This window comes from Mustela putorius, unplaced genomic scaffold, assembly GCF_011764305.1.
Source record: "Mustela putorius furo isolate JIRA1106 unplaced genomic scaffold, ASM1176430v1.1 tig00003853_pilon_pilon_pilon, whole genome shotgun sequence".
Taxonomy (NCBI): domain Eukaryota; kingdom Metazoa; phylum Chordata; class Mammalia; order Carnivora; family Mustelidae; genus Mustela; species Mustela putorius.
Genome location: NW_025422005.1, coordinates 40,718,393 through 40,746,249, shown reverse-complemented (window position 1 = coordinate 40,746,249; position 27,857 = coordinate 40,718,393). Strand labels below are relative to the sequence as shown.

Genomic DNA, 27,857 nt, shown 5'->3' with positions numbered 1-27,857 from the left:
TCTGGCTGCTTGTGTTCCCTCTCACACTGTCTCTCTCTGTCATATAAATAAATAAAATCTTTTAAAAAAAGCAATTTTTTATTTTGGTTCAGAATAAAAGAAGTAAACATTTCATTATTGAGTCTATAATGGTGTGTAGACTTTTCATATGGTCTCTGTATGGTCCATTATTTTGCTTGCCTTATGTGTAGTATACATTGTGTTCAATGTATATATACAGCTAGATTTGAAAATACTTGTATTCTGTGCCTCTTGTAGATATGCCCCAATATTCTAGGACTTGCTTGGCTTCTAACAGTTGTTGATAAATGAAATGTTTCTGTAGTGAGCTTTAATAGGAAGTAGAGCATCATACATAACGCTGGCATTCTTGCCAGTGCAGATGTTTCTAATAGTAGTTACATTTTGGTAAATTGAACTTTCACTGACTTTTAATAACCATAATGTTAAGATATACTAGTGACAGTCCTTTATAGTGAATTGCAACTAAAACATAAAAACATATCTAACATTTTGTGACTATCTTATTAAGAAAATCATAGAGCTCCACAACCTTGTTTTTAGGTTGTAGTCCCATAGTATAAATGTATAAAACACTTATACATGATTTGGCATTTGTGAAAATATTTTCCCTAGGCTTTTCTTTTAGATGAGATCTACAGTGTAGGCAAACGTCTATCATCTGTCAACTCCACTCATGTGATAATGAGATTCATCAACCCATGCTAAAATCATGTTGTTAAAATTCACGTTTACAAATGGCTTGTGTTAGGTCACTATATCACCAACTCTTCAAGATACTACATTATAAATCTTGGGTTTTGTGATTGTGAATAACAATTTTTTCTGTGCCATAGTATTACTCTTTAGCTTTTGAATTGTTTATTAATATATCAGGATGTGGTAAGTATAACTATAAAACAGGAAAAAAGAATTTTAAGCAGATTATGCTTATGGCTTTTACTACATTGCTATCTGATAAAAGATTAGCCTCCCCCTCCCTTTTTTAATGATTTTATTTACTTATCTGCCAGAGAGAGGGAGAAGGAGAGAACAAGCAGGGGGAGCAGCAGGCAGAGGGAGAAGCAGGCTGAGCAAGGAGCCTGATGCAAGACTATCCAAGGACCCCAGGATCATGACCTGAACTGAAGGCAGATGCTTAACTGACTGAGCCACCCAGGCATCCCAAGATTAGCCCCTTATTTGCTGGTTTTTAGATGAAGATTTGTAATTTCAGTCCAGTGACCAAACCTGCAACTAAATAATACATAATATGGAATCGTAATGACTATGTAATGAATACAGTGCTTTATCAGTTTAATTTTTCCCTCTCTGTGATCGTTATAATGCATACTAGTAAGCATTTTGAAATAGAAGAGCATAATGAGAAAAGAGTATGTTTCTTAGAATAATATTTTGTTTTGACCATGGAAAATCAAAAGAGATAAGAAAAGCGATATATATAACCTAAAGAGTTAGTTGGGTAAAGAATGTTCTTTGTTACTAGCCAGAAAATGAGGCGTTTCCATCTCTGGTTCATGAAGTTGTTTTCTAGTTGAAAATATGAGAGTTTGAGGCAGGACGCCTTTTTGTCATTTTTTTCTTTACATTTTTAATATAATTCCTTCAACATTTTCTATATAGGAATTTAATTATGTCAGTCAGGTTAAATTAGCATGATATTTTTAACCTAAAGAAGGAAAAGCAAAAGTTGTAATACCAGGGCAGTGGTGCTGGGAGCCTCATGGGCTCAGTGCTGTTTGATATTGGCAGTTCACTGAGCGCACACCAAACCGCAGCAGTGGCACCCCCATCTGCTGTTCCAGCCCCTGTGCTGGTGCAGCCACCCTCACTCCCTTTGCTCCATCTCCCTTCGTTCACACCATAGCTTATCAGCTGACTGAAGAACAGATTGCTGAGTTTAGGGAAGCTTTCTCCCTATTTGAAACAATGGTGATAGTACCTTCACAACAAAGAAACTTGGAACTGTCATGAAGTCAGTGGGTCAGAACCCAACAGAAGCCAGATTGCAGGATATGTTCAACAAGGTGGAGGCTTATGGTAATGGCACCATTGACTTCCCAGAGTTTTTGACTATGATGGCTAGAAAAATGAAATATACAGTGAAGAAGGAATTGGTGAGTTATTTGACAGGTCTTTGATAAGGATGGCAGTGGTTAATCAATGTGGCAGAACTATGTCATGTCATGAGAAACTTAGAAAAACTAACAGATGAAGAAAATGTAGAGGAAATGATAAGAGAAGTGGATATTTATGGAGATGGACAAGTTAACTATGAAGGACTTGCACAGATAATACTGAAGAATGACCTGCTTTTAACTCCTTTCACCTCGCCAGAAGAATCAAATTGAATCTTTTATTTACCTCTTGCCCTCCCCCCCGCCAAGTTCATTTATTCATTGTTTCTAGATAGCAAAACTGAATGTCAAAAATGTGTTCTGTCCATATACACAAAATTTACATGTATTGCCTGGTGGCCCTGTCTCTTAAAGAACAAGCTATGTATCATTTTTATAATATAAATACTTATACTCCCTTAATGATCAGGATGTACTTAGTGGACTGCTTGTAGTTCCATTTGCTAATGATTAATTCACTGGGCTGGTCAGTTTTTCATGCATAGAGCTTGACAATTGAGTACATTCAGGCATTTGCATTAAAACTGAAAAATGAAAAAAATTAAAAAACTTGCTCAAACGGTTTCTAGTTCAGTTTGTTAGCATAAATCGTCATAACTGGTTTACTCAAAACAAACATTTAAAATTGGTTTACCTCAGGGTGCTGTACAGAAAAAAATAGGTGAAGGATAAACTGTCTAGACGAAGCCCCTCTCATACTTGCATGTGCCCCGACCCGTAGTGATCCACATATCCAGGTGGCATGCTCCGTGTATTAGTTAGCATCATGCTCATCGCACTAGAGTGAAATGGGTGTTGGGCTCTCACCACTCACACAATTTTTTAAAAAGAAGCCTTTACCAAGGGAGCATCTTTGGACTCTGTGTTTTTAAAGCTTTGTGAACCATGACGTGGAGCCAGCAGAGAGTAGCCTGTGGCCGTGGACTTTAGCACAACCATCAGCATTGCTATTCAGGAAATTACACTTTGCTGTCCTTTCCAAGTTGCAAATGGTAGTCTTTTTGTCCAATAGTAAGACCATTAACTTAAAATATAGGTGGGATATCATAATCTTTTCAAATACTGGATCTCCTGCCTGAGCCTAAGACCTATATTTTTCATTTGCCTTCTATAGAATGTCCAGTAGACATGACTTCCCAGTCTTCCCCTGACCACTCTCCTTGTCTCATTTATTTTGCCTTTCTCAGTGATGTCACCATTCATCTAGTCACTCAGGCTTGAAATCTGAGATTTTTCTTCCTCTTATCTGTTTATTCTTCTACCTTTGAAATGTTTCTTAAAATCATTCCTACCTTTCCATCTCCTTAGCATGATCACCTCCTTCTGATCTTTCAAATCTCACCTTAGACATCACTTCCTCTGGAAGGGGGAACCTTCTCTGACTTGTTTACCTCTTAACCCTCATAGTTATCAAATCTTACATAGTTTTACTATTTATAGTAATCATAGCATTTAAATACTTTATTATAATCATCTCTTTTATTTGGATCTTTTACTAACCGATGTGCTTCTTAAGCACAAGGACTATTTGTTTGTCCACTGTTCTGTTCCTAATGCTTAGCTTATATAATAGATGAGAAAATAACTTTCAGTTTTGCTGAAATCTGTCCTGTCTGTGCTATTGGTTTTACTAACCCCTTATCTCTTCTCTGGATTACTGTTATAACTTCCTCATTGACTCTGTGCTTTGAGTCTCTCCTTCCTTCCCTTATACCTCCAGCTGGTGTATAAAATACAACTCAGATCCCTTAGTGATGTCCTATTCCCATCTGGATCCACCTTACTTTTCTGAGTATGACACGACGGCTCTTCTTCCATGGTTTTCCTTTGGCTTCCTGACCTTTCTTTTGTCTTAGCCACCTCCTACAGTAAAGTAGAATCCTTTCTTCTAGGGCACCATCAGACTCCTTGAGAGAAGACACCATGTGTTTCCTTTGGCACTCTCAGTTATTCTCAAGCCATGTGGTGGGTGGACCTCGCCATCAACATGCCACACATTTTTATTTTACTGTGCTTCTCATCCTGTTGTTCTCTTTGTCCGAGCATACCTTTTACCTTATAAAATTTACATATGCTTTAAGACCCAACTTAAATATCATCTGGTTTTTCAAACCTTCACTAAAATCTTGATTGCTAATTGCTTTTTTCTTTTTACTTCTAGAAACTTTATTTCTTTGTAATAGTACTCACCATTTTTTTTATTGTGGTCTTCATTTTAATTTGAACTCCTTTAGGGCAGGGGCTATGTCTTATTCACTTGGATAGGTCTAGAAGTTAATGCATGTAGTACCTGACACCACTGAATCTCAGTATAGGTTAGTTGGTTGAATGAATGAATCGAAGTATGTTATAATATTAGAATATTTCACAGACTCAATTCCTGTCAAGCTTATGGCAGACCAGAAGCCATGTATTAAAGGATGAAAAGACAAAAGATCTTTTGATTAATAGCTTATTTTCAAGTCTATAGAAGAGGATTTTAGAGACAAAAGGATTTTTAATCCTCCCAGGGATATTAAATATAGTTGCCTGATTTTTCATATTTTGATAGCCTATTTTTGTGTCAGGGATTTACTCTGAGAATCTGAAAAAGGCTTTTAGGCCCCTGCCACCTCCAAAAGAATATGTGTATCCATGTACACCATTTTGTATTTATTTCAGGAGTTCCCAGACCCTAAAAACTATCTGTGGGTCCATTTTTAAGAACCCTTGCTCTGAAAGTAAACTGTCTCAAATAGAGAAGTTCTTGACAGTGAAAAGTCAGAACTTGCTTCATTCACTAAGATAGCATAGTGTTGGTGAATTGTGCTGAGGCAGGAGTTAATATTTATTTGTCTTCTGTCAGCTTCTACTTCCTTCCTGTCTCTGTCCTTTTAGCAAGAATATCAGGAAGTAAAAGCTATATCCTGTCAGGCCAGTTTGTTATCCTGGTCTCGGGCCAGTAAACAGAGTAGATAATTACAGTAATAGTTATTAGATATTGTGCTGTGCCTGCTTTATATTATTTCTTTTATTTAATTCTTGCAACATCACTTAAGGATAAGTAGTTATATCCCAATTTTTCAGATGAAGAATAGACAGTTCTTTTCTAAGAAGCTTTCCTTGGTATCTATCTTAGCTCAGAGAGTGCTCAATTTCCTTCTGTCAGAATGGTTACAATACTGGATTATATTTCTTCCTCTAGTAAATTCTGATCTTTGTGTGATAGCACAGACTGTATCTTCTTTCTAATGAGGCAATATAATATTTCAGAGCATGGCTTTCCAACCAGATTGCTCAGTTTGGCTTCTGACATGATTTAGCCAAGTAATTAACTATCTAGTCCTCAGTTTCTTTATCTGTGAAATGGAAATATGACTAATACGATGTGAAATGCTCAATACCTTTTTGGAACATGACGGATTCTCAGTACACGTTCATAGCCATTGTCATCGTTGTCATCGTCATCATCATCTCCACCAAGCAGCTCAGCACTTAGAGTATAGCATTTACTGAATAGGTGCTCAGCAAACCCTGGTTGCAGTAGCTGAACGAACTCTCTCTTTCCCCGGTTAAAGAGATACTGGAACTATGTAGCCAGAATTTGTGTTCCTAAATATTTCTCTATCTCAGTCATATTTAGAAACTGATTTTTGAAAAACCTATTTAAGGCAGCATTAGCACACAGTTTGAACTTCTAAAAAATTTATGTTTTTGGTTTAGTTCAGTTCTCATACCATTAGAAACCATTAGCTCGGAAGAGAGCATTGCTTATTATTGAATCTGGAGCTCTTTTGCTTATTTGACCCAACCTGGCCTGTTTTTGGCCCTGTAAAGATCTGAGGTACTATTAGATCTCAATCGTGACTACCTCAACAGTGGTATGACTGATGGAGTAAGTGAAGCTGTAGGTTGTAGTGCACTTTTGTTGGTAATAAGGAGTCAGTCTCATTAATTTTCACAGAGAGTGCATGGCTCGGCATTTAAAACCTTTGTTTAGGGAGACTTACTTATTTGAAACCCTCCGTGCTAAAGTTTTAAGTCTGTGCTGTGTGAAACATAGCCGCTAGCCACATCTGGCTATTGAGCACTTAAAATATGGCTAATCCAAATTAAGATGTGCTGTTAGTATAAAATATGCTGAATTTCAAAAACGAATGTAAATATTTTGGCTAAGTAAGGGTTAAGTAAACATACTATGATAAATTTCACTTGTTTCTTCTTACTTTTTAATATATGGCAATTTGATCACTTAAAATTATGTATGTGACTTGCATTATATTTCTCTGGTCTCAGTCATTTATATTCTGGTCTTGGATTGCTCTGGTCTCAGTAATTTATATTCTATAAAAATTACATTTGCTTCCATTTTGTGGTACTGGTAGCTTATTAAAGGGCTCTTATCTTGTTTAAGAGAGCAATAATTTTTAAGATGTGTTGAATTCTGTCTGTGGGAAACAAAAATATCTACCAAGAAATTTCAGCTCCAAAAGGAATTTAGGAATCGGTTTCTACCCACTTATTTAAGTCCTAACTGCCATCACTGTGGATGCTTGATTGCAACTTTTAAAAAGCTAGTAAATATTGTACTTTTATACTGGTAAGTAGTAGAATGGTGGTAATAATAGCTGACATTTAGCACTTCTTCTGTGCTGTGCATTGTGCTGAAGTCTTTCTAGATGTAATATAAATTAGTCTTCCTTATCAACTTTATTATCCCTGTTTTATAATTAGGAAAATTAAGGCCTTGTTTTACATTTATTTTTTTCATCCCTTTTTGTACTGTCAGATAAGTAGAATAAATTAATTAGTTGGGGTTTACAGAATAAGCTTTTTATTTCTCCTTATAAAAACAAACCATCAAATTTTGGATTCTGCCACTGACAGGGCAGCAGTGTGTGAGCAACACCCCAAAGTTTGTGTTTTCCCTGATCTCAGCTAGTAATTTATGCCCATTAACATACTCTTTGAGTTATTTTTAAAAAATAAAACTCATTAAAACAGTCAGCTTTGCGAATTAAGAAATTTAGTTATTCTTGGAGAACCACACGCATTTAAACTGTCACAGCATTTGTCTTACTGTTTCATAATTAATGGCTACGTTATTTCCCCAGCAAACTATGGGTAGGGCCCTCCATCAGTCTTGTTTGGCATTTAGCAGATATTCAGTAACTGTTGAAAGAATGGAATATAGTATACAGAGATTATATATTTAAGGTAACTTTTAGAGAAATTAAATACTTAAAGTTACAAATCAGTGTCTTTACTCTCAAACTTTTATTCAAGTTTTTATCAAATCGCTGTGAATTCTTAGAGTGAAAAGCTGTCTAAGTTTCAAACCAAAAGGCTGGTTTGAAGTACAAGTCAAGACTTTCTCCTCGGGCGCCTGGGTGGCTCAGTGGGTTAAGCCGCTGCCTTCGGCTCAGGTCATGATCTCAGGGTCCTGGGATCGAGTCCCGCATCGGGCTCTCTGCTCAGCAGGGAGCCTGCTTCCTCCTCTCTCTGCCTGCCTCTCTGCTTACTTGTAATTTCTCTGTCAAATAAATAAATAAAATCTTAAAAAAAAAAAAAAAGACTTTCTCCTCAACTCTCTATAGTTGTTATCCTGCTCCAGCTCAAGACTTCTGACAGTTCTCAAGATAAGCAGAGTCCGAGTGTTCTGTTGCCTTTCTAGCAATTGTCATCAGCTTTCTGAGCAAGTAAGAGCCTCTACTTCCTCTCTACTTCTACAGAGCAAAAGTCAGCAAAAAAAGAAGAAATATGTTGCTAAATAATGCCATTTGGAGTTCAGAAAAGCACAGCTCAGAAACCTTTAGGGAATCGCCTTTCCTGTATATTAGAATAGACTGTCTTTACCTAGTACTGACATTCTTTTATTATCCGACCTTGATCTTCCATTCCAGCTATATTTACCACACATGAACCCTCCATCTTAAATAAATTAGTCTCACCTCTGTACTTTATTTTTTTTTAAAGATTTTTATTTATTTATTTGACAGAGATTACAAGTAAGCAGAGAGGCAGGCAGAGAGAGAGAGAGAGAGATGGAAGCAGGCTTCCTGCTGAGCAGAGAGCCTGATGTGGGTGGGGCTCCATCCCAGGACCCTGAGATCATGACCTGAGCCAAAGGCAGAGGCTTAACCCACTGAGCCACCCAGGCGCCCCTGTACTTTATTCTTTTTCATTATATTTTTATTATGATAAAATATACATAGCATATTTACTATTTTAGCCATTTTTAATCATTTAATTCAGTGTCATCAAGTACATTCATATTCTTGTGCAACTATTCCACTATTCATCTCCAGAATTTTTTCATCTTCCCAAACTGAATGGTTTAATTGGACTTGATATCAACTTAGCTTTAATCACATAAAAAATTCTACTCCTTTAAGTTCTGTCCCCTCCATTTTATGTAATTGATGTCATAAGTCATCTTTATACATTATGTATCTACTAACATAATTATTTTTTATGCATTGTCTTTTAAATCCTATAGAAAATTTAAAGGGGAAGTTGTAAACCAAAATTACAATAATACTGGTATTTGATCTTGTCCATGTATATACACCTTCACTGAAGATCTTTATATTTTGATATGGCTTTGAGTTACTGCCTAGTAGCATCTTTCATTTCTACCTGAAGGATTCACTTAAGCATTTCCTGTAGCTCAGGTCTAATGGTGAGGAAGTCACTCAGCCATTGTTTATCTGGGGATATCTTAACTTCTCTGTCATTTTGAAAGGACGGTTTTGCCAGATTGTGTTTTTAGGTTTTTTTTTTTTTTTTAAAGCACTTCTTCATATATATCATCCCACTGTCTTCTGGTCATCGAGTTTTCTGCTGGGAAATCCACTGATAATCTTATTGAAGATCCTTTGTATGTGACTAGTCTTTCTTACTGTTTTTAAGATTCTGTCTTTCAGCAGTTTCATTCTAATGTGTCTCAGTGTGGGTCTCTGGGTTTTCCTGCTTGGAATTTGTTGAGCTTCTTGGATTGTAGATTGGTGTATTTTATCAAATTTGGGAAGGTTTCTTCTTAGCCTGCCTCTGAGTCTGCCATTTTGCTGGCGTCTTCTGTGCTTTCTTGTACAAGCTTTCCCTCATTTTGAAACGCCATTTTTCTGTCCAACATTCATTATTCCCTTCAAAGCTTAGCTGAAGTCTCAAAGCATGCCCAGGCTGGAGTAATTTCTGTTGGTAAACATACCATTTACTATCTTTACAGCTTATTTTGTGGTTAATGATCCTGCCTTCTCTGATACCAGGTAGGCCTTTTCTTACGCTCTCCAGGGAGAGTCAAGTACCCATCTACTGTATTCCCACAGCACCTCTGCTTGCCCATTCTGGCACCCAGTATTCTGCATCATAATTATCTTTTTACGTTTTTCTGCCAGACCCTTCAAATACATTAAATTCTGAGTTTCTTAATGGGAGATACCTGTCTCATTGTTTTTTTGTAGCCCTAAAGTATAGCACAGTAACAGCTATATAGTAATATTCAGTATTTGTTTAATCAATAGATAGGTCTTAAAGTTTTATAGGGATGTATTATTGAGTTTTCTTGTGTATTTCTTTTTCACTCCTTGCAGCAGTCCCCACATATGATATGTAAAGTAGATACTATATTCAATTTATTTTAAGGAATTGGCTCACACAGTTGTGGGAGCTGGCAAGTCTGAAATGTGTAGGAAAGGCCAGTAGGTTGCTGACTCAGGGAAGAGTTGATGTTGCAGCTCAAGTCCAAAGACAGTTTGGTGATAGAATTCTCTCTTCCTTGGGGAACCTCAGTTTGTTTTGTTTTTGTTTTTTTTCTCTATGAAGGCCTTAAACTAATTGGGTGAAGCCCATTCATACTATGATGAGTAATTTATTTTAATCAAAGTCTACTGATTTAAATGTTAATTTCGTCTAAAAAATAATCTTTACAATAGCCTGGGTGACTTGGATGAGTGTCTGACTCTTGTTTTTGGTTCAGGTCATGATCGCATGGATTGTGGGATCAAGCCCCTGTCTGGCTCCATGCTCCTGGACTCAGTGGAGACTCTGTTTAAAAATTCTCTCCCTCTCTCTTCCCCCAATTCTAAATAAATATATCTTTAAAAAAAAGTCTCTACAGCAACATCCAAATACTTGTTTAACCTTAACCAAATACCTGGGTACCATGGCATAGCCAAGTTAATGCATAGAATTAACCATCATAATGAGGAGCCAGAGCCTAAGCCCTACCAGGATTATCTGTCTGCTTGCCTTTAACGTCAGGTTTTTATGTGGAAATTTTATTATTTATTAGGCAGGTACAACAAATATCCCATCTCCATCATTTCACAGGAATAATTCTTCCTAAGAATGAATGAGATAATCCATGTAAAGTGCTTATCACGTAATACCTGTTATGTAGTAAGTGTTTAATAAATGCTAGTTTCCATGTGATAATATTGCTGTTATTATAATTACTATTAGTAGTATATTATTGTAATGATAGTAGTAGTAGATAGTATAGTGGTAATAATAGTTTTCTATTAGTTCCAAATAAAGGCATCCTAGATAAAGATCCTGATTGCCTTGTCTTTAGTCATGGGCTTTTTCTTGAATTAATCTCTGTGGTGGTGAGTTGGTGTAATGAGAATGGTTAAGCTTTGGTCAGGAGCCAGTCCCCAGCAAGTCATTCATTGCTCAGAGAGGTTGAATCTGTAAAAAGATGGCATCTTCTATTTGAACTATTCAGGCAGAAAGGTGATAGGTAAGGGAGAAAGAGCAGAGCAGTCTCCCAACAGGATTTCTGGGTCCTAGGAGAAGGGAGGGTCAGCCAGAACAAATAACTGCTACTACAGTGATTTAAGTAAGATGCCCTGTGATGGAACCTGTATTTGAATTCTGGGCTATTTTACACCAAATCTTATGCTTTGAAAACCATATAATGAGTTTCTAAAGGTAGAGAGTAGTTATTTGAATATTAAGCAAGATTTTGGGGCAGAAATTTCTGATTATTCCATTTCTGTAATCAGAAATTTCTGATTACATTATATATTCTGTGCATTTATCTATGTTTTCTAAATTTTATTGCAGCCCATAATTCCTTTTAACAAATTTAAAAATTCCTCCATCAGTGTTATTTAGAATTCTAAGTAATGTTAATGTTATCAGTAAAAAGCAGGCACAACATAGGTTCACAGCTTGCTTTTTTTCCTAATTACATGACATCTTCTACATTTTACCTTGCAAATCTTAAGATAGTAGAGATATTAGTAACTGCATAATGAAAATGAAGACTGAGGCTCTGAAAGTTACGTGATAATCAGAGTAAAAAAAAAAAGAAAACAAAACAAACAAACTAAAACTGTTTCATGGCAGATCCAGATGAGAATCTGAGTCTCCAGTTTTTAGTCCCATTTTCTTGTTCTCTGTACGACCTACATGCTTTACTAAAGACTACTGTAGTGACCAGAGTAGTAATAAGAATAATGAGAATAGCGTGCTTTTCTATGTTTGCTTGATAAGAGATTATTGGCAGTTAAACTACATTTTTTATTTTAAAGATTTTATTTATTTATTTGTCAGAGAGAGAGAGAGAGAGAGGGAGAGAGCGTGCATGCACAAGGAGGCAGAGTGGCAGGCAGAGGGAGGAGCAGGCTCCCTGCCGAGCAAGGAGCCCAATGTGGGACTTGATCCCAGGACGCTGGGATCATGACCTGAGCCAAAGGCAGACAGACGCTTAACTGACTTGGCCACCCAAGCGTCACCCTTCATGAGTTTTTAACTAACTGGTTTTTAGTTTCTTCTTCTTCTTCATCTTTTTTTTTTTTTTAAATTCAAGATTTTATTTATTTATTTGTGTGTGTGAGAGAGAGAGAGAGAAAGCATGAGAGGAAAGAGGTCAGTGGGAGAAGCAGACTCCCGGTTGAGCAGGGAGCCCAATGTGGGACTCGATCCCGGAACTCCAGGATCATGACCTGAGCCGAAGGCAGTCGCTTAACCAACTGAGCCACTCAGGCGCCCCTGGTTTTTAGTTTCCAACTGTTTTCTCTTTTTTATTGTTCTCTGGTTGGAAAACAATGAAGATTTATTTTCAGGAAAAGACCCTAAAACTATATTTCTGGGAAGGGCTTTGAAGGTGACTTAAATCTGTTTCTCTGACAGTGTGGTATTATATCATAATTAAGACAGATGGCTCACTCCCTTCTCCCCATAAACAGCGCCTGGAGAAATGAAAGTGAACTGCATGGACTTGGGTCCCCACTGTCCTTGTGAATAGCTTTGACTAATTCATCGTAAATTTATGCAGTTGTCAACTTTGGGCTTTGGTTTTCTTGCTGGTTCGCATATTAGCTTCCACCAAATCAGAACCAGCAGCTTTTGGAAACTAGGGAGCCTTATCCCCAGCCTTTCTTTATGTAAAGCTTTGGTATTTGTGGATTTTTTAGGATGTGCCAGCATCTTGGGAGTTAACAGGGTCACAGAGATAATCTAAGATAGGAGGTATGTAGGATCATTCCTTTTCTCTTCTGGAAGTTACTAAGCTAAAAACACAAGAGCTTTTCCTGTCATCCAGGATGAGTAGTGGTTTGGGAAAAATGCTCACACACCAATTTTTGAAATATATCTTGCATCTGTCTTATCACATGTATTGGTGGGCTCCTTGGGAAACTGCATATAAATGTTTTTTAATGTGGCACAGAATCTTGAAAAGATTAGGTTTTTGAATTATTAATGATAAACAGAAAGCTTTGTATAGTTATGCACAGAAAAATATATGTTATTTGAAAGAAAGGAGAATATAAGAAATATGACCCACGTCCCATTCTCTTGCACCTAAGCATCTTTATGCATCTAAAAGTATTTAGCCATTCTTACTTGCTGGAAATGAGAAGGATAGCTACAGAGGTTAAGAGTCTATGGACTCTACATCTGAAACTAATAATGTACTATTGGCTAATTGTATTTAAATTAAAAAAAAAAAAAAAGAAGAGTCAATGGAATATCACAGAACAACATCCCTGAAATTATAATCTAAGTTAATGAGAAAATAATTTGATTTTTAGTTTCATTTATAGGACAGATTTCCAATTGTGATGGTTTTAATAGTAATAGAACCGATGTTTTTTTTTTGTTTGTTTGTTTTGGTTTTTTTTACATCTTCTCTTTAGTAATATATCATACACTACTTGGTTTTGATAATAAAAGAATTATTAGGAGACCAGAATTTCACTAGATAAAAGTGGATTAGAAGTTAAATTTAATTGATCTCAGTACTGTGAGAATTAATGCCTAACAATCTCATATTTTTGTTTAGTTGGAAATAAACAAAAATGGGAATGTTTGGAGAGATCACTACTGCTCCCCTTACTCCCGCACCCAAAATTATGAAAAGGAATCTCTACCTTTTAACCTTCCTTCATTTTACCCAAACAGAGATTGTATTATTTGTTGGTGAGAGCTGATAGTCCTTTGTAATCTGTTTTCTTTGTCACCCGGCTAGCTTCCTTTTTTTATTTTTATTTTTTAAAAAGCTCTCTTACTCTTCTCTCTTGGCTGTGTTGTCAGCTCACTGCTTTCTTGTAGCCCTGTTTTCCTGCCTGCACACTTGATCTTTGAGTAGACATTGTCAGTAACAGCAGTTAACAGAAGCAGAAAGGATTGAATACAAACATGCATACTAGTGTGTGGTGCTGATCTGTGATGCTGTGATATTTTCTATTTTTGTTATTAGCTACCTTCAAAAACGAGGGGGCATAATTGATACTTGCCCTGTGTGGAATGCTTCTGAGAATTTGCAGTTGTGGGGAGGGGGCTAGTTTTTCATGTGACTTACCTCTGACATGCTGCAGCAGGAATGAAAACATTCTTATGCTCACATAAGGAGGGAAGGAAAAATTTCTTTTTTTCTTCAAGATTGAGGTTGCTGAATTTGTGTGGTATATTTAGGTTTTTCTTCCTGTGATTTCTATTTTTTGATTTTACCTAATTTTATAAGGGTTGGGAGTGGGGATGACCTTTGCATAATAAGTAGATTGAGGTATGGGAGGAATGGGCTGCAACAGTGATTCACATGGTAAGGGACTATTTAAAATCTCAGCAACATCACGACCCACATTGCGACCCGTTTGAGAAATGGTTAGTGAGCTCCTTGGCCATCTCAAGTGTTTAAAAGTAACAGTATACAAATAGGTTTTATTCTTGGGCTTTTTTCTTCCTTACAAATCTTAAGAACGTTATGCCTGCATATCCAAAACGGTTGATTTTTGTCTACATTTAATATCACCCCAAAAAGGGGAGAAATGTAAATATAGCATTAAGTTGCCCCTTAAGGATCTTCTCTGGTGTAATTTCCCCCACTTTCCTTTATGCTACAGCTTAATGGAGCCTGAGCTTATGTTTGGATGATGTCTGGGATGAAACTGAAATAATAGGCTTGAAGCTCTAAGGAGGAACTCTGCAGAACTAGTTTGGATGACTTCTTAAATGCCATCCCCCTTCTTCATGTTGCCTTCTTTTACCTTTCCTCCCACCCAAAAATGTATTGCTGTAGAATTCTATGGATTTTTCTCTCGTTTTGTAAAAAAGAAAAAAAAAAAAAATGAAGGGAGCAAGTCAGTGTGTGTGTGTGTGTGTGTGTGTGTGTGTGTGATTTCAGTACAAGCAGTTAAATTTATTACTCCAAAAGAAATAGCTTTATATTGTAATTCTGAATCTAAGGTTGCTTAGGACTCATTCATTAGGAATGTAGCTCTGATGGAAGCATGTAAGAATTTAGATAATATATCTCAGACTACAAGTGGATCCTAGTATTTTTGATCGGAAGAGTATAGAACGAGATAAATGCTAAATGTGATTCTGTTTTTACTTAGTATACCTTGTTTTATGTATTTGATCAACTGGAATTGGCAAGTGGTCCTAAAATAGCTTTTTTGAGTAGAGCAGTATTTGATGGAGCAAATGGATTGTCTATTGAAAGTCTTACCCATTTCTTCTGTGTTCTTTCATTCTAAAATTGGTACACACCAGTGATTTAAGGGGAAATTAACACTTCAGAAAATGTCCTTTTCCTTAATATTGTTGACTATTTCTATTAGCCATTTTCATTTGATTTGACAGTGGTACTTAAGGGTTAAGCGTACAGAGCTGATGCAACCCCTCCTTTTTTCACCAGCAGTTTTCATTGGACATCATTTCCATAGCAACAGTGAGATCAGTGAAACCTGAGTGTTTCATTGATTATTTTTCTCCTCTTCCTTTTTTAATCTATTCTCTTTTCACCACATTTTAGTGAGAAAGCATTTTTTTTTTTTTAACAAACAGAGCTTATATTGATTTCTATTCCATAAATAATTAAAAGAGGGTGGAAAACTCTGCCCTTCAGTTAAAAATTGAATGTTTCACTATGTATTTAAAAAGCGATTCAGGGTTAGGAGGATGGATAACCATACCGGCTGTAGCTGATGTTCTCAAATATTCTTGCATTGTTTGCTGGTCTTCTAGGGAAAAGAATAATGTGGAACAGGACCTTAAGGAGAAAGAAGATACTATCAAACAGAGGACAAGCGAGGTTCAGGTAAGTGAACTATAAAATTCAGTATTCTGGTGCTCGCTTCGGCAGCACATATACTAAAATTCAGTATTCTGTTTCTGATTTAGAAGGATTCATTTTAAATGTATAGGGTCATTTACTGTGTGATGGTTGTGGTATTGATGGGTAGGTCAAGAAAATACCTGTTATTTATGTGACATAAATATTTGCCTTTTGCAGAATGATAGTTTTTCTCTGAATTCTGGCCTGCACAGATTATACTGCAATGAGAAAGCAGTATTTTTTAGCATAAATTTCTAGTTTTGAAAGTATTTTTAAGATAATATTTACCTATATATCATATCATTAAAGGTAAGTTTGAATGACTTGTAATGTAAATATTATTATACCGATAAAATTAAATGAGATCATCATCATCACCATCACCATCATCATCAAAACACAAATTGCTTTTTATGAATGTGAAATTTTGTTAGCTAGGAGACCTAGTATTTTTAAAGGGCTGTTTCTCATAACACTGGTAGGGTGGGAAATGATATGAAACAATTTAAAATAGCATTTTGTAAGTTGCATAGTAGCCAGGATAGCTTAAACTTTAGCATAATGAGATTTAATTCATTTTCACTAAGTGTTGCATTAAGTACCTTCATTTTACAAATAGAAAAGATAATAAAACCTTAGTTTCTGATTGAGAAATGGTACAAAAAAGGGTATTTCAAACATTAAAAAAAAAAAAATAGAAAATTGAGCAGTGTTGCATTTAGGGCAATAAACAGTGCATGTGACCATGTTATTTGGGCACTGTTGCCCGAATGTTATACCAGCACATACAGGAGGTTGGATGTAGAAGCACTATTATCAGTTGCCAGTAAAAGCATATGGGTGGGCCTTTTAAAACATGTTACTTATATGTTGGATTTCTGTGCTTGTGCTGATAGTTTTAAATGAATGAAAGCTCTAAATTGGTAGATCCATTGTTTTGTTTTGATGTAGGACATGCAGCGAGATTGTCTATGAGATGTGTTATGCCTGGGTGCAGAGAATAATTTACTGAGAGATTGAGGAAGAAGCCAAAGAGACTTGTTACAAGTTGGTTATTTTATTAGATTGCTACCTTTACTGTATATACTGGAATTTTCCTAAAGATGATGGAAAAGTCAAGAGATCATCACTAACATATTTCCCTTTGTGGTAGTGAAATGGGGGGTGGTTACCTCCATTACATTATTTCCATGCAGTTTTTGAGCTTCTTAGGAAATGAAAAGAGACACAGACTTTAAGCAGTTACTACTGAAAATAGCTTAAGAATGGGAGATAAAATAATCTATAAAAATTTCCTTAATCTGAAGAAATACAGATGTAACATGGGACAGCTTCTAAATTTAGCCAGATAGGGTTTCGAAGTGTGAAGGTTTTTCTGATGGACAGTATTTTGTTATTTATGTACATCTACCTTGGTTTTTCTGCATCTTTTGAGACTGAATTTACAAGGCTGGTTTGGAACAATACTGAAATTTATATTGTTCCTTTCAGGCTAAATGGGCTATTCTTGAATATTTGATTTCTTACAATTTTAGAAGTTTTGTTATTCGACAAAATTTCTTCATGATTTTTTTTGTCCCTTTTCACTTAGTGGTAAGGTGTATGTTAAATCTTAAGCTTTGCTATATTCAGAATGTATAATTAGCAGAGGGAGTCTATTTTCTTCATTGGGTGCTGTAAATAAAAGACATCTTGGAGCATGCTTAGTACAGACCAAGTTGTAATGTTTGAACATAAGTTCGTTGAAAAGAGAACTTTGGATTAAAGTTTTGTATTAGTAGATTCATTATTCATTCCACTCCTATACAGGTATCTCTGTATTATACGTGGTAAAGAGACATTAGACTAAGAATGACATGGATAAATGACATCTACATGTAATTAAAACTTTTAATTTTGGTGATTATTTTCAGTTTTCTGAAGCACAGTTTTCTGAAGCAGAAGTGGTAATAAGTAGATTTCATTACTTATTGATTAACTCTGATTTACCCAGTGGTAATGAGGCACAGACTAAGGAATGATATGGATAATTAATATCTGTAAGTAACTAGTGCTAGTGCTCTATTTTCTTTTCTTTCTTTTTTTTTTTTTTTAAAGATTTTATTTATTCATTTGACAGAGATCACAAGTAGGCAGAGAGAGAGGGGGGAAGCAGGCTCCTTGCTGAGCAGAGAGGCTGACACTGGGCTCAATCCTGGGACCCTGAGATCATGACCTGAGCTGAAGGCAGAAGCTTTAATCCACTGGAGCCACCCAGGCGCCCCTATTTTCTAATTTCTATGGCAAAAAGCAGTTTACTGGAATTATTAATTAATAGCAGAATCAAAGAACTTCAGTGCTTTCTGACCCCACTTTCTAAATGAGAAATGCCTAAGTGAAGACAGGAGAAAAATAAGGTAGTTTTGACCTATTAGTGAGTATCTGCCTAATCCAAACTTGGCTTTTTGAGTGTTCTTGCTTTTCTTTGCATTTATAAAGTCATAGATAGTAATTATATGAGCTCATATCTCAAGCACAGAAACCAGGTTTTAGATGTAACCAAAGTGCCAAAAGACTAGTTCTTTTTTGTTTTGTATCTCTGTAGTCTTTAGTCCTAATACAGATAAATTAGGAAATCTGCTACATAATTAATTCCTAAATTTTTGTTTCCTATCTGTATTCCTGTGAACTACAGTCTTGAGCACTTTCAGTTCAAGATTTTTTTCTTGAAAAACAAACCAGTGGTTAACTTCAACTTTTTTCCTGAAATGATCACTGTGAATGCATATGAGGTATACTGCTAGTTCATCAAGTTCTGTGGAGAAAGTAGGCCCAAAGTGATCCAAGGGGAAAAAGCTATAAAATGCCATTCTATCTCAAAGGTATATGGTTTGGACTTCTGTTAAGGGGAGAAGGCAGACCCACGTTTTTTCCTACTTTAAATTGCCTATAAACAATTTTATTAAAGTTTTCTTGTGAGTGGTTAAGGAATTAGGAATTCACTCTCCTGTGTACTTTTCTTCAGTGTTGCATAAAAGTTTGTAGGAACTACATGGTATCTGACAAACTTGATTTCAGATTCTGGGTCTGACTCTTCCTAGGTTTGTAACCCTAAGTAAGTAATTTAACACTCTACACAGTAGCTTTCTATTCTGTAATATGGAAGAATAAAAATACCAAATACTTAAGAGTTGCTGTAGGAATAAAATGAGATAATGCAGTTACAGTGCCTCAGAGTGATTGGTACCATGTAAAAGTTCAGTAAATGTTCTGGTTAGTAATAGAATTCTATACCCTACTGTTATCTACTTATTATCTATCCTCCCTTCATCATCAAGCTCTTCCTTCTCTGACTTCTTTCTTCACTTAGAGCTGTCTACACACAGGACTCACCAGTTTGAAAATAACCTTTTTTGTTTTTTGATTTTTGTTTTTCTGTTACTATTGCCACGTTAGCTACCAACCTGTTTTTCGCTTTTTCTTTTCTTTTTTCTTTATGTGGCCATTTTTTCCTCTTCCTGTCCTTTCAGGTAATCCTCTTTAGTTTGCTTGTTTACCCATACAACTGTGCTTTAATTTTTCTTTCCAGAACCATAATAATCTTAAGGCAAGATCCGTTGGTCTTTTCTGCATTGGTTCCTGCTTTCTTGAATTGTGTTCTGTCAGATAGTCCAGATAGTCACCTGCCTGTCTGACCCTTTGCTTCTGTTGCCTTTGCCAGGGACTGATACATACCTTAATACATACCTCGATGCCAGGGACTGATACCTTCCCTTCCTTTTTCATACCACTGGCATCCATATGCTGGTAATTCCCAAATATTTATCAAGCCCTCTACTCTCTAATCTCACATCTCCAGTTAAACATTTTGGTGTTTATCATCTTCTTTTCTTTTCTTTTTTTTTTGATGTTTATCATTTTCAAAGTCAATGTGTCTAAAATGAGTCTCATTTTGTTGAAAAAAATTGGCTTCAGTTTTGGACTCTCCTATTTTTGTAAGTGTTTTCTTTCTCATTATCGCCACCCTTTTACCTAACATCTGAAATTTAGAAATCAGATCATAAGGCTCTTCTTGCCCATCCTCTTCTTGCCCTTCTTCCTAAACCAATTTTAGTATCATGACTCTCAGCTGTGAAAATCTTTACTGCTGCCCACTGCTGCTGTTAATGATGGGAGGATGTCATATCTCATGGATATATTGGAGGTAGGAAAAAAAGATGAGATACAGATCCTCCTCTTATATTACTTATTTTTTTTTATTGTCTGCCTCTAGTCTGTGTGCCCTACACATTCTCTTTCTTATTTCTACCCTCTAGATCTGTTGTGATCTAGAATGTTCCCTGTCTCCCTGCTTATGTGAATTCTGCCCATGCCTTAAAGCCCAGCTCAAATCCCACCACTTCTCTAAATAAAAGTTTTCCTTCTCTGTCTATTAGTCTATATCAGTCTTTCCTATGTTGGAACTCCCAGAGGAATGTGTATTTACCTAGATGGTATGTCCAGTAGGTTATCTTCTTGTGCTATGTGGTGTGTGTGACTCCAGTATCTTCCAGCCTCTATTGTAAACTCTTTAAGGTAAGAAATTGTACTGTGGAAAATTTCTTTCACTATATTTGATAATATATTATTAGATGGAGATAAATTTAAGGAAGCTGTTCACAATAGAAATGAGTAAATTTCAGTTTTGTAGATGAAATTAAAAATAGCCAAGACACACCCAGAAACCTTACACAGAAAGAATTGAGAGCATGGTAGGTTCATAAAGTCATACTTTTCCGTAAAGTTCATGCTTGTTCATGCTACTGTCCTGCAAAAGAGGCCCCCCACTTATTTGTACTTTATCAGTAAAGATTTAGTAATCATAGTAATTGTCCCTTTTTGGTTCATTTTAATCACTTGGGTTGTTTTTTTTCCCCTTAGATGAAGAGGGATGACTTATTTTGGGTAGAAGTAAAATTAGATACATGAGCTCAACATTCTTTTCCTAGCGATAATGCTCTTAGAACATGCTGCGAAGCATATGATTGGGAAATAAAGGCAGGCTGTTGGTGAGGATTTCTAACACCCACCTAGTTTAATAGACTTCCTTTCTGTTCTTTGACCTAAACATCTTGCTCTGTAGTTGGTACTTTTTTAATAGTAAGAATATTCCTGTAGGGGTGCCTGGGTAGCTTAGTTGGTTGAGTGTCTGCCTTTAGCGAGGGTCGTGATCACAGAACTGTGGGATTGAGTCCCACAGTCCGCTCTCAGGTCAGCAGGGGGGTCTGTTTCTCCTTCTACCACTCCCCACTGCTTGTGATCTCCGTCTCTCAAATAAATAAATACAATCTTAAAAAAAAAAGAAAAAAAAGAATATTCCTATAACTTCCATTTTGAGAATTAGGCCAACATAATGAATGTACCTGATTATTTCTAGTTTGGGATTAGTCTGTAGAATTTTAAAAATCAGTTAAATAACATTTTTATAAGATTACTGAAATACTTAAAATTCCCCCTGTTCTCATTAATAATTCTTTAGGTATAGATATACTAGTATAAGTACATGTCTTTATATATGCTTTGGGGTTTTTAAGTGAGTATTCATAAGTTGGTGGTATTTTTATTTTTTATTCTGTATTTTATGTGAAACAGATGCAAATGTATTCATGTTGCTAATGCTTAATAGGTTTAATACTTAAGTTACTTCTTCAGTTGTATAACTCACTTGGATTGCTAAAATAAATTTTACTCTTTTACTGTAGCTAAGAGTTTTTATGTATTTGTTTAAATTCTGTTTTTTACTACCTTTGTCACACTTCATGGGATTTGGAAGGATGGGGATGAGTTTATCATTTTCATTAACTTGTGTAATTTCTAGAAAACAGGACGTTTTCCTTGAAAGTTCTTTTTAAATAAAGCCAAGATACTAGCTCAAAGATCCCTTCTTTGATGAGGAACCTTGGATGTGGCTGCTTTGGTATTTTTCTAAAACAGACCTTGGCACTCTATTACTGTAGTTTTTTCACTGCATTCTTTCAAGAGTCTTAATTGCCGTTATCCTCCTTTTCTTCTTTTGGTGGCACAGATAGGCAAGTAGAGCATGACCGTGGAAAGTAGAGCATAACCAGGAAGGCTTCTGCAAATGACTTCAGTCACTTACTTGATAGGATGGCATTTGATAGTGCTGAAGTCGTGCACTGAATCAGAAGAGGATTTTCTCAAAGGACTACCTTAAAGTTAAGAGACAATGATCCTAGTTAGTGGAAGATACTGTTTGCTAGGAGAGTCTGTGACTGCCCTAATCAAGGGCAGGGTTGGCAGAGGGGGGGCTTGGGCAGGTGCGCCAAGAAGGAGATGTGCATTTGTTACCTTCACTTAGTCTCAGGATAAGCAAACTATACCAAAAATAAAATAGCCAAGAATATGGGAATACTGATATTGATAGGGAAATTGCATTTCAGTGGTGGTAGCATTACAAGTAATTTTGCAGTGAAATTTGATTCTGATTCTTGTAGTATGTATGTTTGCATCTGTTAATTTTGATTTTGTGCAATTTAATAACTTTTAAGTTTGCTTCCTGAAAGAGTAGGCCCTTTTGTGTATGGATTAGTGTTACGCTTTTTAAGAGATGATTTTTTTAAAGATTTTATTTATTTACTTGAAAGAGTGAAAACCAGAGAGCAAGAGTAAGGTGAGAGAGCACAAGCAGGGTGAAGGACAGTGAGTGAAACAGACACCCCACTGAGCAGGGAGCCCGATGTGGGGCTCAGTCCTGGGACTCCAGGATCATGACCTGAGCTGAAGACAGACACTTAACTGACTGAGCCACCCAAATGCGCCAAGTGATTATCTTTTATTATATTTAGAAATAGACATGAAGATGGGGCCCCTGAGTGGCTCACTCAGTTAAGCATCTTACTCTTGATTTTGGCTGAGGTCATGATATCAGGGTTGTGAGATCAAGCCCCAAGTTGGACTCTGCACTAAGCGTGGAACCTGGTTGTCCCTCTCTCTCTGCTCCTCCCCGGCTCGCTCGCTTGCTCGCGCACACTCTCTCTCTCTCAAATAAATAAATAAATAAAATCTTTAAAAAATAAACATAAAGAAACATTAATTATAATTAGTTTTAATAGGGACATCTATCCAGCTTAGAATATATCACTAAGGTGAGGTATTTTCTCAATAACCTTTCCCTTGAAGCCTATAGATATTACTATGTGGATTTTTACTGCAGCTAAGAAGTGAGCCTAGAAAATTTGAGTGAATTTGTTTACTCTGTGGAAAAGAAAGGTCAAGAATGAGTAAATATTATATAGGCTTGTTTATTCCCATTCCTTTTGCACAAACTTATCTTCAAAGAGTGTATTTAAAGTAGCTCACTAAAAAACTAGTTTTGAAAAATGTTTCTATTTATTAAAGGAAACCAGCATTATTCCTACTATTGGTAGTTCTTACATAAAATTCGGTCATATCTGAAACATCTGAATATTTTTATATTGGTATGAAACTGCCAGAGGTATTTGATATTTTAAAAACTCCAAACTTGACATTTTCCGGTTATAAAAGTAATATGGGTCCATAGTAATCTTGTAAAATACAGAAAAGTATTTAAAACACCCTACAACTTCACATTTTACAAAGAGCCATTGTTAACATTTTGTTATATTTTTATGAATATACATAAATGGCTTTATATTTATTTGTGATTATACTATACATGCCTCATATTCAGCTTTTAAAAATTAGCATTAGGTCCTAGACATTTTCTTTTCTTAAATTTCCTTTTTTTTAAAAGATTTTATTTCTTTATTTTAGACAGAGAAAAGAGCAGGGGAAAGAGAGGGGCAGAGTGAGAGAGACTCTGCACTCAGTGCAGAACCTTACTAGGGACTCAGTCTGACATCACACCTGAGCTGAAACTAAGAGTTGGCTGCTTAACTGACTGAGTCCCTCTAACTAACTAGCGCCCTCCCCCTAGACATTTTCTTATGTTATGTGACCCATTTAAGGTAGATTTTATTTTTAATTAGATTTATAGGAGTGTCTGGGTGGCTCAGTTCTTAAGCATCTGCCTTTGGTTCAGGTCACAATCCCGGGGTCCTGGGATTAAGCCTCATATGGGGCTCCCTGGTCAGTGGGGAGCCTGTTTCTCCCTCTGCCTACTCCCCCTACTTGTGCTCTCTCTCTCTCTTACGGTCAAATAAATAAATAAAATCTTTTTTTAAAAAAGCAGATTTACGGGGTACCTGGGTGGCTCAGTGGGTTAAAGCCTCTGCCTTTAGCCCAGGTCGTGATGCCAGGGTCCTGAAATCGAGACCCACATCGGGCTATCTGCTCAGCAGGTCTTCGGGCTATCTGCTTCCTCCTCTGTTTCTCTGCCTGCCTGTCTGCCTCTCTGTCAAATAAATACATAAATTAAAATCTTAAAAAAAAAAAAAAGCAGATTTGCAATAGAAGTAGAGGCATCAAAATTGCATCTATTTATAAAGATTAAATAGTATTAGAGATGAAGCCCAAGATTTTTTGGTGGGGGGAGGGCTGGGAGACGGTGGGAAATCAGTCTAAAGTATTTGAGGATGAGACTAAATAACAGATATTTTTTCCTTTACCCACTCCTGAACATTTTTAATTAAAGGGAAAGAAAAAAAATTTTTCCACAGGATTCTTAAAAAATGCTTTTTAGACTAGCATATCATTATATATAAACTGTATAATAAATTTATGACCAAAGTAAGGTTTTTATGATGGATTATATTCCCAAACTAATACAATTACTTGAGCTGTAGCTGGCATTTAAAAAAATATTTAATAATTTACTTAAAAGAAATTTTCAAACCACCTTAATTTTCCCAACTACTGCGTTAAAATGAAGCTGTTATTCCACTTTCCTGAAGAATAAGAATAGTACATAGTGTTATGTAAAAAAAATATAAATATATAAGCTTAAAAACACAAGAAAGGTGTATGCCACAGTAATTTGTCTAAAGCAGTAAAAATTATTTCCATATAATGGAAATTTTAAATGTCAGATCAATCTTGGTCTATAGATCATGAAAATATTGAACCAGTGTAGAAATTGAGGCATATGTTAATTTAACAAAAAGCATTTATCATAGGTCATTTTGATGTTAGTGTTAATATTGACTTATAGTTTAAGTGCAGAGTAAAGGTTTTTACAGAACAGTAAAAGAACATGAAATCCTCTCTATCAACCTCAGGCACATATTCCAAGAGTTTCTACCAGGTACTTGGAACTTTGTGGTAGTTACATATCATTGTTTAATTAATCCTCTGGAATGTGCTATGCATTGTACTAGATTGTAGAACCTCAAAGAAAGTTGAGACATTGGCTCTGTCCTTCAGTTTAGTGTGTAGAGGTAACTATAATACAATGTAGTAAGTGTGATAATAGAGGTTAAGGACAAACTGCGATAAGAATACAGTAAAGAAGGCTCAGGGTGAGTCAGAGATTAGGTTTGGCTGGGCTTTGAAGAATGGGTAGTATTTCCAGGTAATGATGGTGTGCAAGAACTCTCAAGGCAGAGGAAATGGCTTAAGAAAGGCACTGGGACATTGAAGTATATTGTCTCTTGGAGAAAGAAGATGGTTTATTGAGGCTGGGGTACAGGTGAATGTAAGGAAAAGAGGGTAATAGAAGAAGAGGAAGGATAACATGGGGCTCAGTATTGAAGGTTCTGATGTATCTTGTAGGCAGTTTTACTTTAGCCTACAGGTAAGAGGAAGCCATTATATATTTTGCAGAGGGACTAAAGAACTCTCCTTTACAATGGGTTACTTTTTTAAAGAAAGTGGGACATTTGGAACAAGAAGAAACAAACAAAATAGGAATCAAGGAAGGGACAGTGAAAACTATTGAGAGCCAATGCTAGGTGCATATCTAAAACTGTATCTTAATTTTGAGTGTGGATCAGCTAACAGTATCGGCAAGGTTAATAATTTTAGGCATGAAAAAATTTAGGCTTGCCGGTAGACTAATGATAAAGTACCAATGGAGCTTACCATTATGAATCTGTAATCACATAGACTCATCGAATGTCCACACAAGAGACTTTCATGATCTTCCATTGTGTGGGCCCTTTAAAGGGAACTTTTTAAAGAAAGCAGCATGATAGTAATTGCATTTTTAGATCAATCAGTTGGTTGAGAAAATACAAGTAAAAATAAGTTATTAAAAGCATTGTTCGATGTTTTATTTAATCAGAGAAGCATATACATATATTTGAAAAATAGTGGCATACTTGTGAGACATTTGATCTATAGACACTGTGTAACTTGGTGATGAAGGACTCAGACTCTGGAATATGTAGAACCTACTTTGAATCCATTACCTGCTAACTGTAACTTTGGATAAGTACTTGTCCATTTGTGCCTCAGTCTTCTCACCCATAAAATGTGAATAACAATAGTACCTATTTCATAGATCTGTCATATGGATTATAAATGAATTAATATATGTAAAGAGACTGGGACAATACCTCGCACATTATAAGGACTATTGTAGAAGTCCTTGTTTTGTGTAGTCATGCAGTCATTCAGAGACTATCTTCTAAGTTTTTCTTTTGTTGTTCTTAGATTCTTGTTCTGATGAGTACTTGATGGGGTCTTTGAATAGTATGTTATTAAAAAGATACCATTATTTTTAGAAATTTGTGTTCACAATTTTATTTCATCTTTTTTGAGATCTCTGTCCACCTCATGCCAAAACATGTGTTAGAGTTATCAATCCCTTCTTCCTCACTTGTGGTTCCTGGAGAGAATTAAGTCCTAATTCCTTTTGGAAACCTTTTTATAAACAATCTCTCTCCTGTATATCTGCAGTGGTACTAGTATTGTACCATTCTTCAGAGAATTGGGAAAATAGCCACTCAAATGATTTTTCTGTGGTCCAGGCAAGGAAGCCCAAATGTTAGAGGACATATAAATCAGGCCATCTTGGCTGCTCTGTTTCATGTGGTAATGATAATGGCAGTGGCTGCTTTCATCTATTTGCCGAGGTCTCTTTTGTATTTTTTTTTTAAATAGACTTTTTTCTTTAGAGCAGTTTTAGGTTCATGGTAAAATTAAGCAGAGGGTACAGAGATTTCCCACTGTAATGTTTTAGTTTCTGTAGCTTTTGTCATTAAACATAAAGTATAGTACATAAATAAATATAGCATTTTAAAAATGATTCATCTTTAGGAAATTCCTTCCTACACTGAGATCTCTATTTTCTTCCATACTTTTTTTTTTTTTTTTTAATTTTATCTTCCACACATTTTAAAGTTTTGATTTTCACAGTTAGGTCTGTAATACACCTGGACTTTATTTTTCTCTTTAATGTGATTTACAGTCTTCTTTTTATTTTATTTTTTACCATATGGGTATGCCCAGCACATATACTGAATATTTAATTCTTTTTCCTTCCAGTCAATTTTTTTTCCAAGTTCGTGTCAGACGGGTAATGTGCTGATGTTGTAACAAGGTTTGAGGGGAGCTACATGTCACACAATGGTGTGAATACTCAATCATCATGTTTATGAACTACAAAAGGATCCTCCTTCCAGTCAATTTTAATGTCATGTTTTCACATCATTATTTCTGTGTATATTAGATCTCTGTCTAAATTCTCTTTTCTGTTCCCTCAATCTATTTTTCTATCCTTGATCAATACCAAACTGTCTTTAATTATTTTAGTTCCCCTATAGTTCATAATACCTGGTCGGTTAAGTTCTTTTATGTTTTACTGTGCTTTCTTTTTCTTTTTTCTTCTAAATGTGTTTTAGAACCAGCTTGTCAGGCTTCTTGCAAAGCCTTATTAGGATTTTAATTGAAATGTATAGATTAATTGGGAAAGAATTGACATCTTTATGATGTGACTCATCATTCACAAATATTTATGGAGTACCTCTTGTATACTGGGAACTGGGAAGATAGCAGTGAACAAAACTCACAAATACCTCCCAGCTAGTGGAGCTTATGTTGTAGTGGAAGGCAGTAGACCATGAGCAATATAATTTATTTAAATTATATGCTCTGTTATTCATAATAGCCCAAAACTGGGAGCAACCTAAATGTCCATCAAATATGTATCCATACAATGAATACTGCTCAGCAATAAAAAGGAACAAACTGCCTATACATGCAACAACTGAGACTAGATTTACAAAGCTAGATACAATAGATTATGTATG

The 27,857-nt window shown here is 35.8% G+C and overlaps 1 protein-coding gene, 1 non-coding gene and 1 pseudogene across 8 annotated transcripts in view; 2 read left to right on the top strand and 1 right to left on the bottom strand.

The window, feature by feature from the left end:
• Positions 1-27,857, top strand: part of EPS15 (epidermal growth factor receptor pathway substrate 15) — a 144,974-nt gene that overhangs the window by 71,448 nt on the left and 45,669 nt on the right. For all 7 annotated transcript variants that reach the window (XM_045064509.1, XM_045064508.1, XM_045064506.1 and 4 more), the window contains one exon: positions 15,618-15,690. In XM_045064509.1, the coding sequence (XP_044920444.1) occupies positions 15,618-15,690 (73 nt within the window). The remainder of the gene's footprint in view (positions 1-15,617; positions 15,691-27,857) is intronic.
• Positions 1,139-7,542, top strand: LOC106003920 (annotated as a pseudogene).
• Positions 27,115-27,219, bottom strand: LOC123387460. The gene has a single exon (XR_006601912.1). It is a non-coding gene; the product is annotated as a small nucleolar RNA U13 (small nucleolar RNA).